This window comes from Megalops cyprinoides, chromosome 25 (assembly GCF_013368585.1).
Source record: "Megalops cyprinoides isolate fMegCyp1 chromosome 25, fMegCyp1.pri, whole genome shotgun sequence".
Taxonomy (NCBI): Eukaryota; Metazoa; Chordata; class Actinopteri; order Elopiformes; family Megalopidae; genus Megalops; species Megalops cyprinoides.
Window position 1 is genome coordinate 17,260,140 of NC_050607.1, and position 19,523 is coordinate 17,279,662.

Genomic DNA, 19,523 nt, shown 5'->3' on the forward strand with positions numbered 1-19,523 from the left:
ACAAAGCCATCACACTGCCTCCATAGCCAGCTCTCCCTGATAATGGAAGCCATTCGCTGCCATTTCCTAAACAACTCTAATTGCAACACCTGCACCTTGTACTACAGACTGACTCTGATGGCAAAAACAACTCAGCTACCGTCCACTGCTTGGCTCCATCCTGTGAATACTGCCAGAGGATAAAAGCTTTGAGTGGAACCCGTGTTTTACCTGGTTATTGCAGAGCAGGGTAAACACTACACGCCACATATATAAAAGACTCTAATGACTCAGTGCTAAACAGTGCTAAACTTACTCTTAGACATCTGAAATGATTCAGTCCCTGATAGATTTGATTTGATTATTTAGCAAAAGCCTCTTCCAGCAGGTTTATTTTTAAACAGACCTTTAAACAAGTCCTTGAACACAACCCTCTCTAATATGCACTAGAATGTCTTGAGAACTGTCCGCTCCAGTTTGGTGGTCAGCACCTTGAGGGCACTTATGGTGATGAGAAGAAAACCCATGGAAAGGATGTGACTGAATGAACAGTATTTATAACTCAGCTACTTAAGGGGCCATTTAATTGGTGTGTGGTTAGTGCGCCTGTTTTCCGCTGAGGTTCGTTCTGAAATGCTTATTGGCCTTTTCCAGCAAGCTCTGAATTACTTTCAGGTTCCCTGCCAGCCTCCCCTCACATGATTATCACCTTCACACCTCTCAACAGGTGCTTCGGGTAAAGGTCACTGGGTGAAGATCCCTTAAGCTGTGAGTGACCAGTGTGCCTGAGTCGGGGAGGTCAGTTGGGCAAAGTCATGGCAGAGTTGAGGCGAGGGAGACATCCTCCCAGCATCGCGTTTCCTGTTTCGCCCCGCTTCGGCCCTGTCCAGCTTGGCTACCACAGCTCACAGCTTCACCTTACACATCTGTACATCTACTGAAACGATTTAGGTTGCTGTGACAGCACTGCTCCACGCGGGAGTTGAACCTGCAACCTCTGGGTCACGGGCTGAATCCCTTAGCTGCTGTTGCGAGCCGCCGCTCAGAATGATGTGCTCCGAACGCCACCCCCTCCTGATCCCCCCTCCCTACACCACCCCCTCCCGACACATACGCACACGCAGAGGAGCCGGATGAATGAAGCGCCTGTGTGCTTGGGTCAGTTAATGTAGACGTGTCCTTCCTCCTCGCTCCGCTGGGTCGCGGCGTGTTGCCTTTGCTGTCAGCGCAGCCTCGTCTGTTATCTCACCTTAAACATCTGCCGCAGAGACACAGCTGCCGGCTCCCCGCCAGTGCATCCCTCTCCATTTGTGAAACAACTGCCTCGGCACATTCCGAGGCAGCGGCGGCGTTTTTTAGAATCAATAGCTGCGGTGCACAGGGCCCCTGCCTCATCTGTCACGGTGTCACATCTCAGAGCTCAGCCATTTTTTAGAGGAATACCAGTTCTGAAATGGAAATCAATTAACCTGTTTCCCCTTTGTGTTTAGATATGTATATATCAGGACCATTACTGACGTGGACATACACTAAAGGTCAACATCTAAACACTTGCACTTAATAGCTCTGTATTACAGCACTCGTATGGTGAGGGACAGCCCATAAAGCAGTCTTGGCTAACGAATTACAGACACACCAACTCTAGTGTTCCAAGGCCCAGAGTAGCACTAATTAGTGAAGAGAAGCAGGAGAGCTGCACTGTACTGTATTACTGTACTGTATTATTTTCTGCCAACAGATTTGTGATCAGCTTACATGACCATAAAACTGCAACCCCAAGAACAAAAGAAAAAAATAGGGCTGATCTAGGGTCAGCAATGAGGGGCAGCACTGGGTCATAAGAAGAGAAAACTATGGAGGGTAAAATTGATTTCAATATGGAGTGGAATCAAGACTGGGGGAAGCTGTGACTAGCTGTGACTGTGGTACTGCATTAAGGTGACATGCTCATTACGGTAAAGTGAAAATATATAATTCAGAAGTAACATTTAATAAATCTATCACGAAAATATGCATTCTGTACACATCATTAATCTGTGTCAAATGACTGGCTAAAATATTATCCAGAGTCAATGTTTCCAGCAATACTTTTGTCTACACATAACTGTCAGATGTTCACCATCAACGTTCTTTCCTATAAATCCAAGGGAAATGAATCTATCAGGAAAGTCATATTTGATGGGACCATCAATCTCTGGGCCTTCCAGGGCTAATCTATATTTAAAAAGGCTAATCAATCACTGTGAGGAGAGAGCGTGGAGATAGAAAACAAAGTTTGTTGTTGCTCTGGGCATTATTTCTATTCATGATGGATTCCATGTTATATTTTCTCTCTTTTGCATTAAGAATCTTCAGTGGAGCCACCTCTGCAATCTATCTTATAATTAAACTGCAGTCCAAAGCAGACGAGCCATTAATCTGAGAGAAATGTGTTTAACCCCGTTCCTAAATGATGTGGAGCAGCTCAATTTATTTATTTTAATTTATAGTTCTCCTTTGCAAAAAAGAACAGTTGGATCTCTCCTCTCTCTCTCTCTCTCTCTCTCTCTCTCTCTCTCTCTCTCTCTCTCTCTCTCTTTCAAAAAAGAACAGTTGGATCTCTCCTCTCTCTCTTTCTCTCTCTCTCTCTTTCTCTCTCTCTCTCACACACACAAACACACACACACTGCACTACCTGTGCAGACATATAGAAAATCCACAAACCCAAGAGTGACCCGGCTGCACAGTCATAACTGCACCCCTGCATTCCGGCAGTGGATGTATTGGTGAGACAATCCTAATGTACACCTGACATTTCAAAAATTATGAAAAAGAGGACACTGCCTCTTGATAAGGCTTTCTGTTTGGACAGCCACTTCTGCCATTTCCTGAACTGGGGGCACACATCCGCATTCAACATCTGCATGCAGCAACTATTCCTCTCTTTCAAAGTGGAAAGCAGAGAATAGAATACTACTTCATCAGAACTGGTAGGCAAAAAGGGTTTATATACATGGACCAGATAGTCAGCTTCATGCCTTACTGAGAGTGTTGTCCCTGTCATCTGTGAAGCTACAAGTGCTCTTATTTTCTGGCTCATCGTGAACGTTTCTGAAAGGGCGTGGTCTGAAACAGAACGTCTATTGTCAGCCAAGGAGCGCGGACAGCACCTTAAACATCTGTCACTAAACGGAACCTCCCACGCAGATGACTGAAGCAATTCAGGAGCCGAATACCTGGCCGCAGTAGAACGCCTGTGGTAAAATTATTCATTGGCTCAAAGTGGCCCCGGTGGCCCTTGAAAATGAGCAGCTGTGGAGCATGTGTCCTGCTGGCCGCCCCCTCTCTCCGTCCTGAAAGACACCTGAGGAGCGGAGCAGGCAGGGGAGGATATTGGCCGCGGCCCAGCGTCTCCATCGCTGTCCCTGAGTGTGAAGTTTTTCATCTGTCTCGCTGACAATCCCACAATGCATTTAAATGGGATATTTAGTTGGCCCGCTCCTGGGCTCGGGCAACCTTCCCTTCCCTCTCAGCGCGGGCGCCGCACCTCTAAAGGAGACATTTATCAGGGCTCCCGCCCCTGCCCGAAGCCAGCTGCGAGGGCCAGGCAGATGCAAAGCTGCCAGTTATGCTCTTTTTGCCAGCTGTGCCTGCCCTTCGAAGGCTTTAAGCAGTTGGTGCTACAGTGTCCACGTGTGGTAAAAGCTTCCATTACAGCTGACAGCTGGCACACAGCTCCATCATTCCGCTCCATGGGAAAAGCCCCTCGGCCTGACTTTGAGGACAAGATTTCTGAAGAGTTTCCAAATGCTTTCAATGGAGTACTTTATAAAAGTTGTCTCACGAAGGATTTAATGACATCTAGCTGGAAGACCATGAAACCTTATTGATAACCTAAATATTATAGCTGCTGCTGGTTATTAAAGGTCATCTATAACTTTGCCAATGTTCAAACAACAGACTATTCCATGCTAATCAATGCATCATTATGGGGTGATAATCAATACTGGGGTGCCAGTCACTGTGTTGATGGCTCTCCAGACATGGACATAAGCTATCACACATATAATCCAGTTAAGACAGTGCAGGCAGAGATGCCAGCTCAAACAGAGAGAGGAACGCCCGCTTATTCCACCCTCCCTGGCTGGAGAGGAGTGTGTTTAGGAAGCTGAGAGTTAGGGAGCGTGTGTAAAGTGATGAGAAATGCAGTGAGCAAACAGGTCCTTACCGAGCCGCGGGTCGTACTGCCTCATCTGCACCTCCTCCACGCACTCCGCGGGGAACCATCCTGTCCGCCCTTTCACCGTGCCTTCCCAGAATCCCCCCTCGCCGATGCTGAGGACTGTGGGCAAGAGAGAGAGAGAGAGAGAGAGAGAGAGAGAGAGAGAGAGAGAGAGAGAGAGAGAGACACCACGTTAACCGCAGGAATCTTCACTGGGAAACATGCATGCTGACAGACTGGCCGTTGAACCAACGCTGCAGCCCAAACGCTGTGGTAAGGTTTTACTGACACGCTGGGAAAACGACACACCAGGCGCTGGAGCGGATGAGACTGTGAGAGCTGATTTGTGGGAAAGAATCTGAACCACAGATCTACCCACGCTGATAAGAGGTGACTCCCTGCATCTGTGGTAACTGCAGCCTGAGCCCGAGTGCGTGCTGGTGCTGCCTGAGTTCTATAAGGAACTACTATCCAGTGTGTTGCCTTAGCTACACACATGGTAAACACATCATGAAATATTAATGTTGTTTTACAGATAAAATCCATTTCAAACGGCCCTCTTGAGGCTTTGAAGAACTGCTGACCGCAGCTGGTAAACTGACCGTTCCATCAATATGTCTACATGCATGGGGCAGACTGGGGATATTGCGTGTTGAGAGATCTGGTTTCATGTCCCTTCATGTAACACAGTAAAGATTAAACAGAATGTGCAGTGCAAGCATGCAGACCTGTTACAGTCTTTAGCACAGAAATCCAGATCTGTTTTTTTTTTTATAATGTGCTAATTTATATTGTCTGCTTTATACTGTCTAATATTACTGTAATCCTCTATCATCAAAGATGAAAGATTATGTTAATGAAATGTCAACACTAATTCATAACTGATTTGATTACTTCAGGGCAGCTCATTCATCAATCTTCCTTATCCTTAATTATATTAAAAAGCCTTATAAAAAAGGACATTCCACAGACAGAATACCCAACACATATGGACTCACTCACCCACACAAACACACATGCGCACATATTAAACAAAATCATTTTTGTAAGCACAGATGAACCCAAATAATTATCCTTTTCCAAAACAGTGTTTGATCCAATATTATCCTCAGCATCACAGAATGGTGAGGCCATCTCTGACATCCTTTTTACACGTACACAGTTGAAATTATGGTACGCCTTTGCATCAACATCACATGACCACAGCATGGTGAAAGCTCTTTGGGAAACCAGGGGCTACTCCTCTCTTGCCTCGCTTGCTAGAGTGAGGCATTTCCATTCTGCAGTTGCTAGGAAACCACACCATCCAGCTATTTGGCCAGCTTAAAATATTAAAGAATTTACCACAAATTTTCCTTGGAAAGGAGGATCATTCTAATCTTATCACTCCTCTGACAGGACATCAAGCATGGCACTACCCGTAACCATAACGATGTATAGCTTTCAAAGACTCCCCGTGTCTGAGTTTTATTGAAATTAAATAAATGTGGTTGAGAGGAGGGTTTGTAAAACCAATATTACTGCCTCAGCAACTTTTTTTTTCACCAAATCTTGTCAGACTTCACTTAAGCTGTCAAAGAATACAGGCACAATCAACAAATAAAATGTACATGCAATCCAAACCGTAGTAATAACAATTTACACAGAGTGAAATATTTGAGAGGATGCTGTGAGACTCAGAGTCCCCAGAGGACACTATGCTGCATGGCTGCAGAACTGTGCCATCTGTCACAGTGCTAAGCCACCTTCCCACACCGTCAGTTACAGCTGTGAAACGCTGGGACGTGAGTGACCTGACGTGGCCCGGTCTTGGTTGGCGGCGCCATGGCTGGCCTCTGTGCCTTTCACGCCTCACGGCCAATCCGCTCAGAGGGTCGGGCGGTAGCCAACGCCCAGCTACACTCAGAGAGGGGCCTCGCCTGATCCCCTCCCAGAAATCAGTCTCAGCGGTGAGCAGAGAGGAGGACCAAGCCCTCCGCTTTTCCAGCCTCTTCCCTGCAGAACCTCCTCTCCGCGACGTGACCGCCTTGCAGCAGAATCAATCAGCCCCCTGAAGGCAACCCCGGGACTAATCCCCGATAAGCATTTAGGCTTTGTAAACACCCGCCATCGACAACCCGCGAGAGGAAGAGGCCGGATCGGATCGATACTTCCCCTTCTCCACAACACCCCCCCAACCTCCCACCGCTGAAAACACACAGTGATCATACAAGCTTAACATTTGAGCTCATTCAGCCGCATAAAGTAAACACGCAATCTCCACTGCCATCAAAAGATCTGGTAATGGTGGAATCGCGTCCACTCCAGCACGGCTTCCTGCACATCCACGCTCACGAGAGTACCGCCGCCCCCCCCAAAGACGCTTATAAATAGGTATTAGTCAGCTGCAGCAGCCTTAATAAATGCAAGCTCTCCCACTCCCACAGCCACGCAGAAAGGAAGCAAACTCCATACTCATTTCGCAGTCTCTGCAGTCATGTCAAAGCCAGCGAAGCGCATGTAGAGAATCTCAGTCATTTCGGGAAGGCCGGCAAGGAGACGGCATCTTGGGCGATGCGCGTGTATCTGACACGAAGGTCAGGAAACGCTACACATCTGCATGCATGTGAGCACTTGACATGCAAAGAAAGGATATATGAAATGCTAATGTCTAATGCTAGGAAAGCCACAAGCTTGCATTTACAACACATCTGCAGGTTTTTTTTTCCCCTCTCTGTTGTCATGGTTACAACCAAGCACTGACAACATAGTTGATACGTAGTCTAGAAAAGCACTAGGGGCACGTCGAGTCAATTACAGCTGGAGATGGTTCTGGAGAAATGCACAGAAAGACCTGTGATTTAGTCCATGTTGGGTACATGCCATTACCAAAGCAGTCCCATTAACACTGCATCTGAGTGACTGCGAGCGCAGAAACTAACAAAATAAACGCATATTCCGAAATGAAGGCTTAACTGGATGATTACATGTTGAATATTTATATAGTGCAGCTGCGTGAGTATGAGCGAAAGCCTGTGCACACTGAATGCTATTTTTAAAGAGTCATCACATTGCCCAACCCAGTGAAATCAACCTCAGAGTATGCGGAGCATCAAGCACAGGACCCGCCACGCAGAACACGCAGTTCAAAGCTACATAAATAAAAGCTAAAGGCCGCATAAAACTGCTCTCTGATACCTTTAATTTACTATAGAAGAATCTTTCCAAATGTTTATGCCCCTGGAACTTGAATCTAATTTGAAGTTCTCTGTTTCAGAAAAGAATATTTGAAAGTGAACTGTAGAGTAGGTTCCCTTTCAGACACACTAACTTTGTGCACATTAGGCACATATAAAGGCAATGGTCCTTACAAATCTGATCATAAATTCTTAATTATTAAAAGTAGCTGCCTGGGCATCTATAAATCTAGATATCAGACAACATTCTGGCTCACCAGACAGCATACTTTTAATAGTTGCTGTCTTCCATATACTAAACATACTATTACAGCTGATGATTTGGAAATGTGTGAAGTGTCATGCATGTAGCTTAAAACCTGCAGCAGAATTTAAAAGTATGTCTGGGTCAATAAAGGAAGAGAGACCCTGTCAGAGTCCCACAGTTGATAGAGAGCAGGAAAATGTAGCCACTGAAACAGCAGGGAGGCTGGAGAGGAGTGTGTTCCTGGTTCAGCACCATGGACAGCAGCAGACACTCTCTGTAACTCTGTTCTTCTGATTCTTGCGCTTGTTACCATTAAACAGAACTGTAGCCCTATAGGGGCTGGTTCCATTTTGCAATGCAGGTGCTCTAGTGCTCTGTGGATTGTTCTAGTGGATTGTTCACTTTGGAAACTTGACTCTGAAAAGTACGGGAGGCCTCTGAATAAGCGCTCCCTCTTAGTGCATCGAGTGTAACGTGTTAGGAGGAATTGTTCCCGCTCACGGATTAGTAGCACTGACAAAACACATCCTGCATTTTAATCACGCAATTACTGAGCGATTTCACTGACGAGGAGCGTTAACTAAATAAACAGTCGCTGTCATCTGTCATAACAATTGAGGCTTTCTGGAGCGTCGGAGCAGAAAGTCATCAGGACAGCTTTAGAGCAATTCAGCTGCGCAAATTAATACCCCCTTTCACTAACAATCTAATATCCTAAATTCATTCAGACTTTTAATTCGAGAGTAAGTATAAATGTAGCACAGGGTTACTCCATTAGTTATGCCTGTAATTAATCAACACTGCCTCAAGCTTCTGATACGGGTTACAACATGTATGATACCCATAATACATTATGTAACTGTGTGATTATATTAAACATGCTTTATGCAGCAATCCATGCTGTATATTAAGGATGCCACGTGAATCATACCCACAAATCCTCTCCCCACCATTGCAAAAGCTTTTAACTTCGCACAGTATTTCCGAGCAGCAAAGGAGTCTGAATATCATTCACTTGTAGGCCAATATGAGTGACAAGCAAAGCCATGATTCTGCAATACATCAGCGAGTGGCGTTAGAGAAGGCAGTTAGTTCAACATGACTGGCAGCTGTGAAATGCGTCACACTAGGCCTCCCTTGCGCCGGGGACTTAATGCCACGCTTCGCAAATCAGCTTTCAAACTTTAAATTGCTCACTCCTCGCGCACTTTCGGCTCACTTTGAAACGACTCGCCGGGGCACCTGGGCTGATTTGGAATGATTTACAGTTGAGAGTGCCGGTGAGAAGCGGCCTGCTTTAGCGGGGTGTAAACGCATTAGCTTTCGCTCTGCCCCCGCTCTGAACGAGACCACCTGCCTTAACACGGCCTCCGCAGAGAAGGCAGGAAGTGGAGGGGGGAGGGGCCAGGGAGTGTGAGAGATCAGAAAGCTGTCCCATTTGCCCCTCAAGGCACTGGAGTTACGTAACCCAGGTAAATGGAATCCGGATGCAGTTCTGAGAAACACCACAGACACACAGGCCCTTTTCCGAGAAATTCTAGGGATCCTGGGTAAGGTGCTTCTCTTAGCTTGTGGCTGGATTTGCCTTCAGCCCTCTTTGGATTTACCTCCGCTGAAAGGCTGTGGCTATACATGCCCCTCTAGCACTGGCTACCCTTGTCCACTGCAACCGCACCACTCTGGCTGGGGTGGCAGGACATACGCTGGCCTTCCTTCCTGTCCAAGGGGCAGTAGCAGGGCTGGCACAGTTTAAACAGTGACCTCTGACCCTCACACCTCACACGTGCTGTTTTGGGCAACAGTGAGGAGTACATGAGAGGACAGCCGGGGAGGCTGAGTGAGGTGACCCATCTGTGACCCGGACAGGGCACAGCGGAGGAGGAGAGGCCGAACGGAAGGCCAGAGCTGAGGGGAGAGTGGGTGGCCAGCTGGCTGTCACAGAGGGAGCTGGACATGGGTCTACACATATCCAGGATGTAAGTTATCGGGGGGTAGTCATCCTCCAGCACTGAGATGAGGGCAGACCTATGAGACCAATGCACCTTTCGGCCATCCAATCAGCGGAGAGAATAAATGCTACTGTTTGGCCAATGAGCACAATCAACAATCTGAAGGATGTTGTCCAGATCACCACTCTAGCAGAGACAAACCAGGTGCGTTATGCAAACATGCATGTTTATGTCATAACCAGGACCTGTCACTCATGTTTCCTCAACTATGCTCTTGAAATGAATCTGGAGACATGATCGCATGTTATGCATTGAAATAGAATAGAGTGATACATTTCTGGCTCTGGGTGTCATTTCCAGTGAGCAGTGAGAATAATACTGATTTCTGTCAGCTTTATTTGAGCACAACCACATTATGATTTTCAGCTCTAATGAGACAGCATACGCAATTCAATAAGACAGTATGACATTCTCGCAACAATAGCAGAGACGGCGTTTGTTACAGCAACAATTCAAGGTGGAATATTAGAACTCATCGAGTTAAAAATGAATAAAGAAGTGGTTTTGAACATGTGAACAAAGAGTGGACTCTATTCATGTGGCTGAATGCGTGCTTTGTGAGCCATTGATGTGTAGGTTTATAAAAAGGCCATTAACTACCGTTCCATTGTGAGCAGTACAAAGTGCAGACCATCCTGTCTCCCATTAGTCACTGGGCCCGGCCTCTCCCTCACCTCCCCATTATCTCTGCCCAGGGAGCTCCTCACAGGGATCAGTGAGGCTCTACATCAGCCCACTCTGTCTCCCTTCATACTGTCAAGGGAACCGTGCCCATCATCATCATCACCTTCATCATCTTTCTCAAAACCACCACCAACACCACCATCATCAGCAGCAGCACCATCACCATCATCACCATCACCATCATCACCATTCTCATCATCAACTTCATCACCAGAATCATTACCATCATCATCATCAGCAGCAACACCATTATTGTTGTCATCATTCAATCTAGACTGCTCTTAGGTGCTGCTATCATGTCATATGCAACTTCTACACACACACACACACACACGGTATTCAGACACACTCCCTCTTTCTCTCTCCCCCATGTTCATGTGAGACACGTCCACACCGACCATCTGTTTGAGATTTGCTCCCTTGGAGCATCAAGGCGCAGAGTTCAGAATTACAGAAGTACAGCTCTCGCAGTGCGCCCATGCCGGCTCCGCCCGGGCCCGCCCACAGAGAACAGAGAGCAGAGAGCTGCACTGTGGCCTGGCTTTCTAACCCGCAGCCCCCGGCGAGGTCATTAATCACCTCTGAACATAACGGAGAAACATCTTTAAACAGGACTGCCTGCATCTGCTGGCTTTCTGTGGAACTATTTTCAGAGGGTTCGTCTCATATCGGACAAACCCAAATCCACATCAGTGAGTTTGACATTAATACCCACTCTTGATACATTAAATCCGCTCCGTGAACATTTATTTGTTTTGTGGGTACCCTGTTTCCAAAAAAAAAACAGAAATGCAGTTCCAAGAGAACGTATCTGATAAGAAATGCTCACTGCAAACATTCCTTTCTTGTAAAATCTGGAAAATACAATCACCAACTGGCTAATAAAGTCAGAAACCAAGTCACAGTAACTGATAATGGCAAGTATTTACGGCTGAAACATTCCTTTATCGCTTTCTTTTGATGAGCAGCTTGACAGACCGGCCTAAAATGACCCGCTGTGTTTCTCGGGTGCCTTTCACTTGAACTCTGAGACACCCCAGCGCGGGTGAATTCCTCATGATTCTGCTATGGAAGAGCACCTCCCTTCTCCCAGCGGGCACGCTTTGGGATTCACGCCACACGTTAAAAACACAGCTCGGTCAGGCTCTTATTCGTCGGCAGAAGCGTGCCTCAGGGATTTTCGTTTGGGAGAGCTCTGCACATCGCGTGTTTTCCTTCCTCCCTCTCTTACAGGCCCCTCTCCTCTCCGTTTTCCAGCCGTCCGCTTCGATGCATGTGAGTCATCTTCTTCACTCAGTCCCAGCCATTTACATGTAGAAGAGAACTGCCACTTGTGTGATAGTTCTTTGAACCGACATACTCAGGCACATTTTCCCTGCCCGAGCCAATATGCTAAGTCAGTTCTCAAAATGCAGATGTACACCAGTGCATAGTGTTAAAGGGGATCAATCTCTTACATTGCTTTTAGAGGACAGGCAGCAGGGCCAATAGAGGTGAGATACCTAGTACAATGACAACCCCTGTAAGCCAACCAGGTGCAGCTGTAAACAGCTGTATTATGTGAGTTTTTACCTCTGTTTCCCTTGCTTTATTTTTATTCACCTTCCACTGCTGACCCATAATTACATTACATTACATTACTGGCATTTAGCAGACGCTCTTATCCAGAGCGACTTACATAGGTTACAATTTTTTACATGTCACCCATTTATACAGCTGGGTATTTACTGAGGCAAGAGAGAGAGAATATCCATGCACGTGCCTGTGTGTATGCCTGTATACATCTGTGGGTGTGTATGTTTATGCCTGTGTGTGTGTGTGTGTGTGTGCGCGTGTGTGTTGGAGATAAGAGCCCCGGCTGGGGTACACCAGCGGTTGAGTCACTCCCGATTCCTGCTCAGAAATAGCATCAGTCCTGGTGATGTTCAGCTATTTATAGGCCCAGCGCTTCCCCCGCGAGTAATCAGAGCTGTGATTTGAAGGGCTGGCTGCGTGAACTGATTTTAATTTCACATCCTCCAGGCCAGCCCATACATTAGAGCCGCACAGAGCAGGCTCTGCAGAGGCGAACAGCTCTCCAACATGCAGGGCTGCGGGCGAGGCTCCCTATTGGTGCACCGTATGACTCATGCTGTTTGGGTAACACAGGCCATACAGTGCCGTGTAATTCACAAGCCAATCTGATATGGCAGCGCAAAGTTACATATTGCATTACTGACAGTGGGCAACATTACACAGGTGTGTCATAGAGACATTCTCTCAATATAAGGGAGCCATCCATCCCGCCCCTCTGAGGCACGTTACAGCCTCTTTAATGAGAAAACGCACTGGAGCACTACTTTCCACAGAGCACAGAGGAAGATTCTGCTCATAAATGCTGCATTGTTTACCCAGAGAGGCTCGACTATATTACAAACACAGCAAAAGCAATTTCGGAGCCGTGCTGACTGATATGGTCTGCCGCTAACCTGGTGCGGCCGGAGCGCGAGCGTTCTGCCGGGGGGAAGGTACTGTATGCTAACGCTCTCCGCCGCGGGGGCAGCGCTGACTGTAGCGGGAGGCCGTGTTCTACATCAATTATACACGACTGCATGTGCATAGATCACCACGCGTGCTGGTAATTGCCGTACGACAGCGCCGGCACGCTAAATCAAAGCGTTTAGCATAATCTGTGAGGCTAAACAAACAAACGCGGTATGACGCACGTAGCGCTAGCTGGGTGTAGCATTCCTCCCATCTGTTTGTGAGGAAGGCATCAGCCTTCATCCACCATCAGCTCTGAGCCGTTCTGAAAGGCCGGCTAACACCCTCGTTTAACATAATGCTAAAAACAGGCCTTCAATCCTTCCACATTTTCACAGAGCCGGCGGTGAATATTCAACAAGTAATGATTTTACGGGAATTGCTTAAAGTCCATTAACGCATACAAGACAGAGACATTTCAATAAGAAATGTGAAGCTCACTGAGACAGGGAGTGTCCGGAATGAGCATGCAATGGACCGTTTCTGATTATGTGAGTGACAATGGAAGGGACGCGCGCCAAGTGGTTACGGCGGCGGCGATACGGCCGGCGATTGTGACGACGGCCGTCTGATTTGTCTGCTCCTTCGCCATGAAAGCTACTCCGGTTCCAGTTTGTGCTCTGAGGACAGAGTGCAGCCTCATGCTGTTCTGAGGCAACGGCCCATAGCAGAAACACTCGGGCCGACTTGATTAAACTGCGAAAATCTTACAAAATCAATACCAGCTGAAATGGCGAGAAACGCTACACAAAAGCACTGGAAATTAGAGTTATGTGAACATTTCAAAACTTTGAAGGGAATTGCCTCCAGATCAATGCAAGGCAAACACAGAGACCTACAATGCATTATGAGGAGAGTATTTTTCCTGATATATAATACACAGTAGCGGCTCATTGTCAGTCTGTTTTGTGTCTATTTGGAAGGATCCGGCACATTAAGGAAAGACAAACATGGAGCAAGAGAAGGCTTAGACTCCTCTGACAGGAGTAAACACAGCAATTCCACCTGCTGCTACCTGGGCCACATATATTGCAGGCGCTGTCTCTCTACAGAGACACACACACACACATGCACACACGCACACACACACACACACACACACACGCACGCACACACACACACACACACACACGCACACTCACACAGACACACACATACACACACACACTCACACAAGCATGCACACACTCACACAGACACACACATACACACACACACGCACACACACACACACGCACACACACACGCACACTCACACAGACACACACATACACATACACACACACACACACGCATGCACACTCAGACACACACATACACACACACACACGCACACACACACACACACGCACACTCACACAGACACACACATACACATACACATGCACACTCAGACACACACATACACATACACACACATACACACACACGCATGCACGCACGCACACACACACACACACACACACACACACACACACACACACACAAAGACATCTCACCTGCGTCCATACATTTTACGCTGTAGTGCAGATTAACCTCATTGAGCAATGAGCTGGTAGAAGAATATGTGATTTGTTGCTCTAAGCGAAGAAACCTCCTGTGTTGGCTCAAATGATTTAACATTTGGGGTGGCAGTGTAGCATAGTGGTTAAGGAGTAGGACTCGAAAGGTTGCCGGTTCGATTCCCCAAGGGGGAACTGCTGCTGGACCCTTGGGCAAGGTACTTACTCCACAATTGTCTCAGTAAATATCCAGCTGTATAACTGGACAACATTGTAAAACCTGTGTAAAAACTGATGTAAGTCAATCTGGATAAGAGTGTCTGCTAAATGCAAATAATGTAAAGTAATGTAACATAAACAGTTACTTCCTAACAAAAGACCTCAATGTGAAACACTGACCTTGTCTAAGTTTACTGGTTGGTGTTGAGAAGGATTTCAATCAGAAATACTATTTTACAGCTGTTATTTGGTAATATTTAGATACTGTGGATATGGTATGGCAGGGCTGATGAAAATGGAGGCTTGCAATGCAGCGTGTTGGACCCTTCTTAAAACCATGCACACAGTCAGATCTGCTGCACTAACTGGACTGCTGCCAGCTGCAGCTTTGATATAGACAATGGCTGAATTAGGTAGTGAAGCGCTTGGCTGGAAAAGAAATCTGAGGACACCTCAGCCCTTAAAGAGCCTGGATTGAGAAGTACTTCAGTGTTAACACACTGAGTCACAGCCGTTAATATCCATGAGAAATTCAAAGCAATCCCACCCCACCCCGAACCCCCCAAGCCTTCAGACTGGTTTCAGCTGTGTCAAATCTCCCTGTAAGCCTCCGTATTAATATTAAACCCTGTTTCTGCCCCTGGTGCTCCTAGTCATACTTTAACATGAATAATACATCAGATAAAACGCGCCCGCTGTTGGACAGAGCTCCTCTCTTGTTTCTTATACAGGCAAAGTTTGGTCATCATACACAGCTAGCAGTTAAAATAAACTCAGCAACAGGTTCCCCGTTGGTATTTAAGGAGAACACACTGTACCAGGGTGCAGAACGATTTATTCCAGCACTCGGCAGCTCCCCTAAAAACAGGGAGCATGCTGCCCCCATATTTTATTGGAGGTGGGCTGGATTTCATGCCACGGTCATTTCCTACTTTTTTTCCAACTATTTTTACTAACTGCATTTTCTCCCTTGGTGTAGAAAGAACAGTGAAGAGCTGACCTCTGTGATGAGAGGGGTCACATAAAGCTCCACCCTAGTTGAAGTATGTGAGGCTGAAGGCCCTTTACTCATGGCCTGTGTGTTTTCAGCAATCCTAAATGTCCCTTTCTTTCCTGTTTGAGCTGTTTGAATACAGATGCTGGGTCATTAACTCACACCGCCTAGTAAAAATATTAAAAATAGTTTTACTAAATCTAGTTCTACTAAATCTAAAAATAACTGCCTTAAATCAAGTGCATGTCAGAACCCACTGGCCAAGAAATGCAGGCAACACAGACAAACACCTCTGGTGAATAAGTAAATAGGCCAAAGGGTTGTACAAGACTGAAGGTGATGAACAGCTTACATACAAACACATAAAAACGGATTGAAGTGCTAAGACGAGGAGTTATCTAGATTTGAGAATGGGAGTAGGTACCACACAGATTGGTTGAAATAGCTCACAGATAACGCCCCCCCCCCTCAGTCCCTCTGGGCAATCTGTGAAATGTAATCAGTCACAGAAATGATCCAACGTCGCGAAAGTGGCGACAGCAGTTGGCAGCAATCTTGTCAGCGCACAAACATTACCGCGGAGAAGGAATATTACCGCCGCCTGCGATCGGACGCTGTAAACCCCAGAGGAGTTTTTCACCCTCTTCAGAGGACTCATTCATAACACAGGATGCGATACACACGCCTTTCCAAATATGTCCCAAACTGAACTCACAGAGCACATTTCCATAATCTCTTCTGCACGCTGTCCTCTGCAACATCACCGCTGAAATAGAGGCCCTCTCTCACTGTAAGATTTACTCATCACTATTTTATAAGTACTCATACAAACCATGAAAAATGTACAAACACATCATTTCCTTTAGCTACTGCAGGGCATATTTGTTTCACAGGTAGTATCTGTATATGATTTTCAGTTTAACACAAGGGTATCTAGCCTCTTGGTGCCATGGGTTAATTCTTTCCCTTATCTGACACCTTACCTCACTGCACAGTTTCTAGATTGGGACAACGTCTATGTGTACATTTCTCAGATTTATTCATCATCAAAATGTCATAATGTAAGCACATTTCTGGAGCGCTTCTGTATTTGCCATTTATCTAGCTGCACGCCATAGCAGTCTGACAGCCTGTACAGTTTCCGTAGGGATGAGATCCAGGGGCGACCAGAAAAATCTGTCATGGCCAAAACAACGGCTAATTGGAGCAACTTCAATGCAACCTGCTGCCAAGGAGAAAATGCCACTTAAACCATTTCTGTTCTAAATGTAAGAACAGCCCTTTACCTAGTTATTCAGCTATAATGAGAACATTTACACCATCTCTCTGATTTTTCCGGCGCTGAGAAGCTTGAGCTATTCTATGTAGGCTGAAAGTAAAGACGAGCACCGTGCCGTCTGCCGAATTTACCTGGACGCGGCGAGAACAGAACGTTCTATGCAGAGAGATGGTTGCATTTCTTTTGCGAAGCCGGTCACTGTAATGAGGGAGCCATTTGAACAGAGCTGATAGGAGCTTCAGAACTGGGGCCCTGTGTCTGAATAAGAGATGTGAAAGTCCTTCTGATTCAAAAGCACCTCTCTTTGATCATGGAAAAAAAAACAGTCCAGAGAAAAGTGCAGGGTGAAAAAAAGATACGCCACACTCAGACATTTCGCGAGGTGAAGGAGATGCACATGTGTTGGGCCTCCAGCAGGGAAGTTCAGGAAGGTTAATGACTGGGATCTGCATCCACTCAGTAGTCTCACTGTGTCATGAGCTTCTGGGGCCATCCCGTCCCCCGCCCATCAAACAGCAGGAATAAATATCGAGCCCATCACAACCATGTCCTATGGAACAGATGTGGAAAAGCACAAGTGTTTGCTGAATTTGTTTTCCTCATTTTAAAAAAGTGCATTTCTAGGAAAGATAAAGGATATGCTTTGTTCATCCCCCTTATTACCCTGCAGAACAGAAAGGGCATCCCTCGGAGTAGAAAACTATCCTTCGACAGCTCGGTTTCTGTGTAGCTGTATTGCAAATGGACTCAGAGACATTAGATGTTAGCATATATGTGTTAGCATAACTCCAACAGCTGCATCACTAGCTGCGTGTCCCGTCCCCAGTGCTTTTCACAGATGATTTACAGATGATACCGATTTTGGGGCTTTCCCTTTTCTGACTGTGAAAATCCAGCAGAGCCTACACGTTTTCACAATGTTCAGTACTTCTCTCCCTCCACTGATATCCATTCTGAATACTGCCATTTTTTTGCCCTTAAATTCTCTTTTTAATAATCTCGGCTTATTTTATGCTGTCCAGTCATATACGGAAAAATGCTGAATAGGTCTCATTATTGTCAACTTTTTCCAGTTCTCATTCAGGTGTTTTTATTAAATGCTGGGACTACAGGGCGTATTAATCCATTATGGCTAAATACCATTTAATTAAATGGGTGCAGCTGTCATCTTTACAGAGAAGCTTAAAGTGAGTTTGTGTTTCCTAAGGTATCCTTAGTCACTGAGTCAGTGCTGCTGTGTCTGTGCAGTTTACTGATGTGTCAAAACCCAGCTGTGGCAACGCTCTAACTGCTACCAGGCCTCCTGCTTCCTCCTGAATCACACAGCTTCACTCAGTGCCGCCCTGTTACGGGCCGGTCATCAGTTACACTGAACGTCATTGGTGGCCACTCATCGCCATGGAGATCAAGGGTCCAGAGGGAGCTGATTGATTGGCCGCTGGCGGCTGACTGACACCTGGAACAACCCGTGATTCAAGCTCCCGTCCGGTCAATGGCTCAAACTTAATGAGTCAAGGGCTATGCTTTACGCGCTGACATGTTGTAAAATATGCATGAAACATGACCTTGATGACCGAGCGCGATACTTCCAAAGCACGATTAGCACCGGATGACATGAACAGGAGTATGGCAGCTCTCTGGCTGTAAGTCAGCGGGAGGAAACAGAAAACTGTTTTTGCGCTCGCTGTATGGACATACTCACAGAGTGGGATTGAGCAGTTCTGTGAGAGTATCATAACGTGTCACGCTCATGTTACAACCTATCAGACTGTAGATTTTGACCAGAGTGCCACTTTAAGCGATTCCCAAGTCCCAAGGTAGCAGCATCCAGAAACTCAAAATCCAGAAACACCAGCATTCTTGTTCCTTTGGCTGCAGGGAGGACGTTCTAGGCTGTGCCTCTCTTTAGCGCTTCCTGATTACCTCCAGTTTACACAGCAATGCTCAGCTGTGTGTTTGCAATGCGCCACATGAACAACACGGCTCCATCATTTTTCACCTTCGGCCTTCTTGCCTGTGGTCACGGATGACCCTCTTGGCTGCATGCATTCAGTCCATGCTCCTTGTTGTACTGTGGAGCACCGCCGCAGTTCACTGCACTCTTAGACCTCCCCAAACTGCTCTGCTCCATGGTAAAGTGTGTACACTGAATAAAAATGACTAGAGAGGGAAGGGAAAATGTCCCTGTTTGGTTGATAATCCGCAGTAAAGTTTCAATGAAACCCAAATACCGGGGACAGCACTCACTGATTATAGCTGGGCCTAGAAACCTCTTCTAAATGAATCCCTAAAACCTATTCCTGTCCTTCCTCATTCAGAGCTGTCTCTGAGACCGAAAGGTCATGCTAAACTATCAAACGCGCTCTGAGTGTTCCTGATGTAGGATGGTGTCCGGGGTGTTTGTCTGTTCCCCTTTTCACTCTCCCTGAACGGCTATGGGATCTGAGGGGAGGGGCAGCCGTGGGGAGAGAAGGCGCGGGGCTGGGCTGGCTCAGGGGGAGCTAATAGGCCGGTGAGAGTGAGGGAGTCACGCTTCCCGGGACGGCGGTTCGGGGGCCCGCTGTGGCGCGCGGCGGTGCTGCAGTGCCGGGCTCATTGGTATGCGGCGGGCGTCGCTGCGGGCAGCGGCAGCCTCGTTTTATGAATGACAGCGGCGCAGGTAAGGAACGCTCCAAGGCTGACGCACAGGAATCCCTCTGCCTCATCTTCA

General features: G+C 46.7%; 1 protein-coding gene across 1 annotated transcript in view; it reads right to left on the reverse strand.

Moving 5' to 3' along the window:
* The window catches only part of LOC118771975 (SH3 and multiple ankyrin repeat domains protein 3-like), a 285,841-nt gene that overhangs the window by 60,594 nt on the left and 205,724 nt on the right, over positions 1–19,523 (reverse strand). The window contains 1 exon segment of the mRNA XM_036520181.1: positions 4,187–4,300. Coding sequence (XP_036376074.1) covers positions 4,187–4,300 — 114 coding nt within the window.